Below are 11,465 nucleotides of genomic sequence, written 5' to 3' on the forward strand. Positions count from 1 at the left end.
AATAAATAAATAAATAAATAAATAAATAAATAAATAAATAAATAAATGTAGTAAATGCAGGGCTTGCCTAGCATTCCTCCTTAACAGCTTTGCGGCCCTGTTACCATTTAGCTACGGGACTAAATTAAGGCCCTGATATCATTGAAACACCACACACAGAGAGCAAGTAGGGTTGTATGCACTTCATTCTGGAGTGCTGGTCTACCGTCCTCTCGGGCATCTGTGGACAGCCTGGACTTTTACTAGGCATCCGTGTGGCCTGCTGGTCTGTAAACTTTCCCACTTTGAGATTAGAAGTGGCTTTGCGAGAGGGCAGGGTGACAAAGGGTCTCTCTGTACTGCTCCGCTCTAGAGCTGTTTCCACAGGCCCCCTGGCTTCTTGAACGCTGGCAGCCCCGTTCCTTCTGCCACACAGCTCCCTTTGAGGATCATCTCCGGTCTCCATGGTAACCGCATGTCAGGAGACAGTCTGCTGCAGTGCTGGGGCTTTGTATTAAACACAATGAATTTAAATTGGGTGCTCGGCAGTGAAGATAATCATTCTGGATCAGAGAATCATTCTGGCCCCCGGCTCCTTATTTTATAATTTTAAATGTTTGTACAAGTCTCAGGGTTAGCCCTGTAATTCAAGCCCCAGACACACCCCTCCTCTGTGTCAGCTACAGCTAGGTCTAATTTCCCTTACACTCTTTCCCGTTCTTTGAATTTTGGCAGTAGGGATGCCCCGCAGTCATACTAGTCAGGGCTAGCCTGAGCGGAGGATGCCTAGGCTGAAAGGATCCTGGGGCTGGGGTCAGATGGGCTCTCATTTAGTTTGCCTGTATGCTGTCCTCTATGCTCCACTGTAAAATGAGAGGCGTCACCCTATCCTCCAATATATTTTTTTTAAATTACGTTGGTAAATAAGCTAACCAAATGTCCCACTTTAACCACGTAGACACAGCGTTCTGTGGGGTGTAGGCACATTCATCTGGACACATCCGCCACCCATGTGCCCAGAGCTTGTCATAATTGCAGCCCCACAATACTGAATGCTGACCCCTGTTTCCTCATTCTGCTTTCTGTCTCTGTGAGTGTGACTGCTCAGGTCCTGCATTTGAGTGGGATCAGACAGTGTTTGTTCATAGTGGCATGATGCCTTCCTGCCAGAAGAATATTCTGGCATTGCACGCACAGACCACACGTTTCTACCCGCCCCTATGCGACTGTGGATGGAGTCTTGGGTTAGCTATTGTGAGTGCTATCGACACGGGCGTATGCATGTCTGCTCAAGTCCCCACTCGAAATCATAGAACTTTTTCTTTTTGAGACAAGTTAGGCATCCCTGGCTGGCCTGGAATGCACTGTTGTGTGACAAAACCTTCCCTAAGGAGATACACACACACACACACACACACACACACACACACACATTTACTCATACAAGATAACCAAAGTACAGATGTACAGATACCACCAAAGTCCAACTTGACACCTATGAGTTTTCTTAACTCAAAGACAGCTGTATCACGAAAGTCCACCCCAGCATGGCTGACAGACAGTTCACAACCTGGGAACCTGGAACACAGTGCACAGCTCAGCAGGTTGGAGTGTCCTTCCCAGGGCCTCAGTTGGTCTAAACCTCTCTAGGCACCTCAGCTGCTTTCTGCTTCTTCCAAGCTGCCGGTCTGCCCTGAGTCTTCTTGAAGGCAGCTTTGCTTGTCTGAGAATCTTCTTGGCAGCTTTTACTGCTTACTCGGGCAGGGAGGGGCCCAATGAATCTGGTCAGTTTCAGGGACTTCCTGAAGCTATTTTGAGTTTTTTACCTTCCTGTTTTAAAAGGGCTTCCCTGCAGGGTGGAATATTTCAGTCTCGCAGGAAACTGTCACAGCACAACTACGTAGACAAGGCTGGCCTCCCAACTCACAGGGACCCTCTTCCGTGGGAAGGTGTACACCACTGTTTTCAGCTTCCAGAACCTTAAAAGAAAAAGGGCATCTTTTAGCTATTCCTTGGCAGTTTCATACATGTACACAATGTATCTTGATCATACTCACCCCCAACGCCCCCTCCTAATACCTCCATGCCTCCCAGAATGCCCCCCTGCCACTGTCATGACTTGTTCTAACCACCACTGAGTCCAGGTGGTGCTGCCTGCTGGGATGCTGGCCGAGCTTGTTGGCTTGAGCGTGCATAGGTAACCACAGCCGCAGTCAAGTCAAGACAGCCTTTCACAGCACGCCTCCCCATCTTCCAACCTCCTCTCTCATTCCATCCTCCCTGCCACATGTTCCTCGGGTCTCGAGGGAGTCGATACAGATGTCCGATGTCGTACCGAGCACAAACCAAACAGAAACTGCACACGAGGGGCTATCAGTAGTATTAACTTTTTCTTTCTGAAGTTAAACCTAGGAGTTCTTGTCGTAGTGGGCTAATGACTACAGGGAGGGGGATGATGTCATGCTGTGCTAGTGACTTGTTGTTTCTGCCTCCTTAGTGCCTTGTGGGAATTCATTCATCCTAGGACTTACATGTCTCAACCATGGGAGTGTGTGTCATGCCTCACCGTAAAAACCACATATGCGTCTATATTCCTCCCACCAACTGATATTCATGTATTCCTGACTTCCAAAAAGGGAAGGAAAAAAAGCCATTAGGCCCACTGTATGTGCTTTCCTGTTAGGCATCTATTTTAAGCACGCCCTCTGGGAAACCCTGTAGCTGGGGTGGGGCCGCTCTAGGCTGAAGGCTCTCAGAGTCTGATTCTGCACACTAGCCCTGTTCTCAGACGTACTGGAGAGTGTGGGCTTGGGAGTTCAGATGCCTAGATTGCAGCCTGCCTGGTCTCTGAAAGTTTGGGATGGTGGTAGTGTCTGCCGCATGTGGTAGCAGCCGTGAAGGTTAAAGGGAGCAGCCACTCCCGAACCCACCCATGACTATGGCAATAACGGACAGGGCCTAGGGATGCTCTGGGATCTGATTTCACCACATCTTCTTGCTGCCCTGGAGCCCTCCAAGTGTGAGAACCTCAGACCACGGATCCATCTTTCCCTGTGGGGTCTGCAGTGAGCCTTAGCAGGCTCCTGCCAAGTGGTCTTATTGCCAGCCAAACCCTCTGTATGCAGCCGCCCCGGCTGAAGCCAGCCAGCTCCCTTTGGATAGTGGAATTTGTGGTAGACGGGGAGGAGAATAGGAGCGCTAGTCCAGCCTCCTTTGCTCTAGGGCAGGGCCCACGGAACCCCTTATGAAAAGGCAAGGATGAGGAAAACTTGGATTTCATAGCCAAGCCTATGATTTCCTTTACCTCAGCAGCGATTTGCTGCAGGCTAAGGGTACGCACCTGCTGAGCTGGAGCCAGGACTGCTGAACACATGGGCTCGCTATGTCTGAGTGACAGAAGGCTCCGGTCTGCTCAGTGCGAAGGCCCTGCCTTTGAGCCTCCAAGCTCTCCAGAAGCCAGTGAGTCCAGGAGTATCAGTCCCTTGGCTTCTATAGCTTTGTGCAAGCCGGGGCTCCTGAGGACCCTTTGCTTGTCTCCCTCCCGTTCTTGTCTGCTCCTTTGACCCGACACTATTGGGACACCTCTTGGGCCTAAAACCAGACTTTTTCCTCTGAGCTTTAGTCTTTTCCTACAAAATCTGTAACCAACGATTCCTCTGTTCAACTAAAGAGGCACCAATGCAGATGCCCTCAAAACCAACCGAGGTCCTCACTCCTAGCAAAAGCCATTCCTCTGCCAGGGATGCCTGCTTCAGAGAATGGTACCACATTCTCCCAGCCTGAGCTTCCTTACCCAATGTCTTCGTTAGGGTTCTGTTGCTGAGAAGAGACACCATGACCACCGCAGCTTTTATAAAGGAAAGTATTTAGTTGAGGCTGCCTTACAGTTCAGAGGTTTAGTCTATTACCATCATGGTGGGAATCATGGCTTGACTCTAGAGAGGTAGCTGAAAGTTCTGCCTCCGGGTCGGCAGGCAGCCAGAAGAAAGAGAATGCCACTTGGGGTCTCAAAACAGCCTCTTCCTGGAACATAGCCATTTCGAGGGATGGGAGTGAGCCTGGGGTTCTCTCTACAGGAGCTCCTAGCCCCCTCAGTGCTACAAGTAAATACAGGTAGACAAACAGTGCTAATTTCATGGATTCCAGAATAATCAGAGCTCATGCACTCGGTCCTCATTAGACTTTACACAGCCAGGGCTGAACAGGTCCATTCTCTGTGTCCCCCAACTTTGCCACACCAGTCCTCACTCTTGAGTGCCAACCCTTCCTTGAGTGCTCTTTTGAATGTGATCTTCTCCACATCCTTGGGGACTTTGTCTTGAGCTGGCTTTCATCCCCATAGTGTCCTGATCTCATTTCTGGGAGTGAGCATTTCCCCTTTGTTCTCTCTGCTGGCTGGACTCTGCTCCATAAGGCATTTCTATTCTTGCTTCTGAGGCCCCAGCTACACAGTGGCAACTTCCAAGTCACTACTGCCAACAGTCACCATTTACTGAGCAGCTCCTGTGCAGGCACAGAGCTGGGCACTTGGCACCCGTGATGTCACTTAGTTCCTTTTCCTTTTCTACAGAAGTGTGTTACCTGTGGTCAGACTTGGCAGCAAGCATCTGAAGTCATATCTCCAGCCCCGCCAGGAGGATTGTATTCCCACCTCCACGTGTAAATGGAGCAAGTGGGGTTCAGAGTGATTAGGTACTTCTCAGGGTCTAACAGTGACTAAGTTACAAGACTGGGGTGCTCTACTGAAGTCAAAAGCCAAGAGAGACGAAAATTTTTATTTTTATCTATCTGTCTGTCTGTTTTCAGAAACAGGGTATCTCTGTGTAGCCCTGGCTGTCCCGGAACTAACTCTGTAGACCAGACTGTCCTCTAACCCAGAGTTTCACCTGCCTCTGCTGGGATTAAAGCTGTCCGCCACCACTGTGCAGTTGAGATGAAAATTTTAAAAGCAGAAAAGAAAAAGAAAGTCAGAATTTCACATAGTCCAGGACAATGTGAACCATTCTGAGTGGCTGAGGGTGCCCTTGAACTCATCCCTAGCCTCTTGCCTCCACCTCCCAAGTGCTTAGGTTATAGTGTGCACCACTCTACCTGCCTCTGGAACTAGGCTTTAAGCCTTCGTCTGCTTACACACACGCACCAGGTTTGAGTCTTGTCCAGTTAATTTTGCCTCTGGGTTTAGCATTCACATCTTTGAAGTGTCGGCACACATATAGGAAAGCGTTGTCCCTGAAGTGTGTTGTGACTTGAATGCTGCCTGTTTCCTCTAAAGCTGAGCAAGTGAGGTGTGACTGTTAAGTTCGGGAATGCTGCCCATGCGCACACTAGGGGGGTCGCGACGCGGTGTACCTACATAGTGAGTAGGAAGATTACTGTCTCACAAACAGTGTGATGCCATGAAAGAGCCTGCTCCCAAGAAGGCCAGCGAGCAGAGCAGTAGAGAACTGTGAAAGTGAGGGATGTTACCCCAAGTACGACATTGGAGTCGGTGGTTTTTTTCAGTACTTAGAATATGGATTAAAGAAAAAGAAGAAGATTTTAATGTGAGAAGAAAAAGTGGTTCAGCGATTCTTCAAGAAGCAGATCCACGTAAACCATGATGGCTTTAGCAACTGCACGAAGATACGTTTGCAAAGCACCGCTGTATTGGTCCGTTTACTGTTGCTGTAATGAAATGCTAGAGGCTGCGTGATCCCAAAGGGCCGAGGGCTGCATGTGGTGGTTTAGCCTTCGTGCCAGCAGTGTCCTCAAAGAGTGCAGGCTGTTATACAGCATGAGACCATACAAGTATGTGGCGAAATATTCTCTGGTCTTTCTCCCTGTAAGACCATTGGTATTAAATCATGAGACTATACTCCACGGCCTCGCTTCAATCACCTTCCAAAGCCCTCACCTCTAGAAACGGTAATGGGATTGTTCCTACCCTTTTGACATCTCAGTGTGGATTAAAATTTAACACTCCAACCGCTATGGAGTCGTGTTCAGATTACATCTGAACCACGGCAACGTCAAATACTTGTCATTTGAATCTCAGTATGAACTCCCTTTAAAGTGAGGTCCTTGGGCCATCTAGCAATAGAGCAGCCATAACAGGTTCTTTTTGTACAAACAACCTCCCTACCCCCATGATCCCGCACACCTGAGCACAGGCTCTGGGGAAAACCCAGATTAGCCCTGGCCTAAGTGCCTTCTCAGCAGCAGGGGACAGTGTTTTTTGCCTTGACCTGTTCATTCTTGGCCCTGGAGCAAGACAGCCAGCACATTGCATGGGGAAGCATTGAGGGTTGGGTGGTCAGGGGACATCACCATAGGAAACTTAGGGGAACAGCGAGATCTGTAACAACGTGGGAGAAATTAAGAGAATGACCCTCCAACGCTCTTTGCCCTGATAAAGCTAAGAAGGACCAATACGTTGTTACCTCCTGTGTCCACAAATAAACATCTCTGAGAGACCACGGTACCTGCGCAGTTTGCTGAGCCAGTGTCTGGTGAGCATGCAGACCCCTGTATCGGGAGGTCTTATGGGATGCCGAGCATGAAAGGCTGAATATTAGTACAGGTTCCTGCACACTTATACCCAAATATACAAAGGAAAAAAAATTCTCACCTGGGAGTATATCATGAGAGCCTGGGTTCGTGCCACCCCAACATACACACACAGCAACATTTTTAATAAAAATAAAAAAGTTTAAAATGTTAAAACTATTAATGTCTGATAAATTTGCGTGGTGGGTTCCCTGGGCATGTTTTTTAATCTTTTGTGCATTTACTCTGAAATACCACATAATTTTAATGTCTTTTATACCTGGAAGCATGGCTAACTAAATTTAGTTTTAGCTTCTTCCAAACTTATTTGTATAGTACCTATCATAAAGATGACATCGCTTTTAGTGTAGGTTGTAAAATTAGTATATACCGTTAAATGGATTTTAGAAAAGCTAGAAAAAAAAAAAAACTCAGGACCAGTCACCCCCAAACCGCTGTCACTAATACACTTGGCATAATACACCTCCTGTGTTTCTCGTGTGTGATTCATCATAGCTCTAGGCGTCTCGTGAGCACAGTGAATCTGCTTCTTCCGCTCAGGGCACCATTGCCCTTTTGTGTTACCAGCCTGCTGGTGTTTTGTTTATTTGATGAGCTAGAGTCATTTGGAAAGAGGGATCCAGGTGAGAAAATGTCCCCACCAGACTGGCCCGTGGGCAAGCCTGCGGGGCATTTTATCTAGGGCTGATGGGTGTGGAGGGCCCGCCCCAGGGTGGGTGCTGTCGCCCCTGGGCAGCCTTAGGGTGTATTGGGAACAAGTGTAGCCCCTGTCTGAGCTCTGCCTTCAGTTCCTGCCCCGACTTCCTTTGATGGTGGACTCTTCCTCCTCAGGTTGCTTTCATGCTGTTTCCTCCCAGCAGCAGAGGCCCTATGACAGCCTCCGTGAGCACTGTGCTGTGTGCGACTTACTGCCTTCAGGTCACCTAAGCAACGGTTCTTGTCTAAGTAGTCATGACGCTTGACAGGCCCACAGCCATGTATCCTTAAACATGTTTTTTTTAGAGCATCTGAAACAGGACAGTGATGATCTCTGCAAGGCCTTTCTGTGGGGTGATGATAAAACGACCTGTCATGTCTGTGATGTCGTCGTGTTCCTGTGAACATTGAGCCCAAGGCATTCATCCTGGGTATCAGAACCGTGCCAGTTTAAAAGGCCAGTTTGTGTGTGTGTGTGTGTGTGTTGCCTGTGAGGGAATGTACACCCCCCAGTGTCAGGTAGGCCCCAAGCCTGCAGCTGGTAGGAGGAGGGTTTGCTGAGCTTATGAACTCTGGTTTGGAGGCCCAGAGTCACCAGTGTACCCTTCTGAGCCTCCCACAGCTGCTGCCCTGCACGTGTGCACGCACATGCGTGAGGCTGCATGTGGAGCTACACAGGGGGCTCCCAGCTGCCCCGGATAACAGCCAGTAGGTGGGGAAGTCAAGACCACACTGCTCTTCATGCTTTCCAGAACTCTTCAGTTCTTCCGACTCCAGAGGATGCTGCCTGGGGCCTCTGACTACCTGCTTTCCTCCCCCACACGGCTCAGAGGCTGCATCTGCCCAGGGTCTCCTAACCCAGACCCAGACCTCTGTGGGTACCTGGAATTCCCCGACTAAAGGCCAGGAGCCCTTCCAGGAGCCACAGGCGTGCGCCTCTCTTCTTGGGGATTGGAACACAAATAGCCCTCGGGGTGGCATTTTGCCACAGTGGACAGTCTAGACCTGTGTACTCAGCATGTGTCCAGGGAGGAAGTTGGGTCAGGCTGGCTCTGGGGAAAGCCGATTTCTCTGCATTGTATGGAGCTCAGTTCCAGAGGCCCTTGTAGGGACATTTGTCATGGTGGGAGGTTATCGGTTTATTAGCTTCGTCCGTACTGTTCCATATTTGGAGATTTGGCAAATGAGTTGCTTTTTTTCTACCTTTGCCTTGGGGTCCTCTGGCGTTAAGAGCCGTCCTGACTCCTTTATCACTGTGCTCCCTGTGGGTCCCCTTTTCCCCCAATCCATGGCTGTTGCTGTGCTCAAGGGGCAGCATGAAAACCAAAGAAGAACAAAATAATTTAGGGTGTACAAGGCTAGTATGTCAGCCCCCCCCCCCCCCTCACACACACACACATGTGCACATGGATGGCTAAGAAATGCATGGCAGGACAAAACGGTACAGCCACCTGCTGTGAGGATGAATCAGCCTGCAGGATGCAGCAGAACCAGGAACAGAAGCCAGCTAGTAAACTACAATCTGGGCGTCCCGCCCCGCCCCGCCCCGCCCTACCCCCTCCTACGTGAATCACACAGAGCTACCGCCCTCTGTTGGCTGCGTTAAGCAACGCAAGACGTCAAGACTACCCAGGCTCTGAGATCGTCATTCTTAATTGTTGATTGGCTGCTGGATTCATTTTCTCGGTGTCTCTGGCTTGCAAGCAGGGAATTTGACGTTGTAGAGAAGACAGCTTCATCGGCCTTTTTTACCCCTGTGGAAAGCAGAATGAATTGGGATAATTAAACACACCAGTCAGGGTGGCACCCTAAGTGCCATTTGGAGTTTACCATTTCCGAAGTGATGTTTGACGGTCTCTTCCAGCTGTCCAAGCGGGAAGAGCCCTCTCTCAGTTGTTTTAATCACAGCAGGGTTTTATTTAGGAACAGCACATCCTCTGGGCAGTGTCTGTTTTGGAAGGTCACAAAAGTCACCTGTTCAAATACGTTTTCTTTCTTGAGTTATGGGGGAATTTAGTATGGGTTTAGTCATTTTTCCCGGGGCTTTGTTCTGTGATTGTGAGTGAAGCTTCTTATAATTTCCTTTGTAAGGGCTGGGGGGTGGGGGGCTGGCTTAGTGTGATCAAAGTGAGGACTGGAATTCGGATTCCTAGCACCCTGCCTGAAAAGGTGGAGTCAGGAGACCCCAGAGCAAACAGGCAAGGCAGGCTGACCCTACCAGCAAGCTCTGGGTTTGATCAAGACCCCGCCCCACATACATGCAAACATATGCACACACACACAAACAGACCCGAGAAATGGGGGGCTATTTTTAAAGTAGCATCTTGAAGCCTGTGAACTGTGGGTCATTTTTCACTTGTAAATTAGACATGCAGCTAAAATTGCTCCGTCCCAGACAAGACAGAGATGAAGCTTATATGCTGGGTGAGGAGGAAATGTGGGCAAAGGGGCCGATGTTGAAGATGTGAATTTTTTATTTTTTTGACAACTCTCACACCAAAAGAGTACTTTATTTTGTAAACTTTGACCCATTCATTATTACTCCCAACTTAAGTAAAACTACTTCATAAGAAGTGACAGAATAGCTGGGTGGTAGTAGCAGATTTCTGTGAGTTCAAGGCCAGCCTGGTCTGCAGAGCAAGTTCTAGGACAAGTCGGGGTTACACAGAGAAACCCTGTCTTGAAAAGCAAGCCAAAAAGTTGACAGAAAAAAAACTATCCTCAAAATGCCATATTACACACTGTGGTTTCAATGTATGTATGGAACTAGATGGCCAAATTCTATACATGAACACTCGATTAGGCTTCACACCTTTAACGGGTATCTACGTACACGTGGCGTTTGCTTGTGTTGTCTATATGTTGGAGTTAGCTGAAAATCACTTGGAGGGAGATCTTACTGGAAAGGTGGGAGCTAGGCTTGGACTCCACAATATGCCAAGTGCTTTTCTCCCCAAGAAACCAAGCTAGAACTCGGCATGAAGAAGAAGCAGGTGTGTTTGCTAGACCCACAGTTCTAAAGAAAATCACCCGTCATACCCCCAAAGCGCCTCTAAACGAGCCTTGCTGTGTTTGACCCTCCTAACCTCCATGGTTGTTCCGGGTGGACCCTGAGCATTGATCCCGCCATGGAAGTGACTTAAATGCAGGCAGAGTTGTGACAAGACTGGGCTTCCCCCTCTTCCTTCAGGCGGCGCTCGTCGGCGGCACCACCATGATCATTGGTCACGTCCTGCCCGACAAGGAGACCTCCCTTGTGGAAGCCTACGAGAAGTGCAGGGGTCTGGCTGACCCCAAGGTCTGCTGCGACTATGCCCTCCATGTAGGCATCACCTGGTGGGCACCCAAGGTAACCGTGCTGATGGAACCCCCCCGAGGGAGGCACCAGTGGTCTGGCGTGCAGAGGGGTGTGTGACTGAGCTGGCTGGTGCCTGATGCTCTCCTGTGGGATGAACACTTACCACTCCAGTTTCCCTGTGTGCCAAACAAAACATCTCGGAGTCCGTAGACAGTGGGTGGGCTTGTCCTGCCTAATTTAAAGAGCCCATTTTCCTGCATTCATGGCAAGCATCATGTTGCAGTAGAGTCCAAGGCCGTGGGCCAGACTTGGGGCACTGACTGCTGCTCCTCAGTATGTCCACATGTGTGCATGAGGTACCATGGACATCTAGTGGGGAGCACTGTGCAATGGTCAGCCCAGGCACAGAGAGCTATGTCCTGTGTATACTGGAAGTTTACAGCCTGAACTGAAGCCTCTGAGACAGGCATTCGCAGCCCTTGTCAACATTGCCAGGGCCACCCCTTGACTGGGCCAGCCCCCGCTAGCCCTACTTGGCACTGACTTTGCATTTTGCTCTCCAGGTAAAAGCAGAAATGGAGACACTAGTGAGGGAGAAGGGTGTCAACTCCTTCCAAATGTTCATGACCTACAAGGACTTGTACATGCTTCGAGATAGTGAGCTGTACCAAGTGTTCCATGCCTGCAGGGACATTGGGGCCATCCCCCGGGTCCACGCTGAAAACGGGGAGCTCGTGGCTGAGGCAAGTCTGCAACTGAGGTTGTTGTGGGGATGAGGCCAATGGAGATGGTTTACAGGGGACACCTTATCACTGTCCTCCAAGGGTCACATAACAGGGTAAAATAATGTGAGATGTGAACATCTGGGGTGCCAAACCTTGGTCTGAAATCCAATATTCATGTATGTATGTATGTATGTATGTATGTATGTATGTATGTATGTATG

General features: G+C 49.3%; 1 protein-coding gene across 2 annotated transcripts in view; it reads left to right on the forward strand.

Moving 5' to 3' along the window:
* The window catches only part of Dpysl5 (dihydropyrimidinase like 5), a 74,787-nt gene that overhangs the window by 44,689 nt on the left and 18,633 nt on the right, over nucleotides 1-11,465 (forward strand). For both annotated transcript variants that reach the window (XM_055626518.1, XM_055626525.1), the window contains exons 3-4: nucleotides 10,412-10,570; nucleotides 11,083-11,262. In XM_055626518.1, the coding sequence (XP_055482493.1) occupies nucleotides 10,412-10,570; nucleotides 11,083-11,262 (339 nt within the window). The remainder of the gene's footprint in view (nucleotides 1-10,411; nucleotides 10,571-11,082; nucleotides 11,263-11,465) is intronic.

The sequence above is a fragment of the Psammomys obesus genome, unplaced genomic scaffold (assembly GCF_907164565.1).
Source record: "Psammomys obesus unplaced genomic scaffold, mPsaObe1.curated_primary_1811, whole genome shotgun sequence".
NCBI classification, from domain to species: domain Eukaryota; kingdom Metazoa; phylum Chordata; class Mammalia; order Rodentia; family Muridae; genus Psammomys; species Psammomys obesus.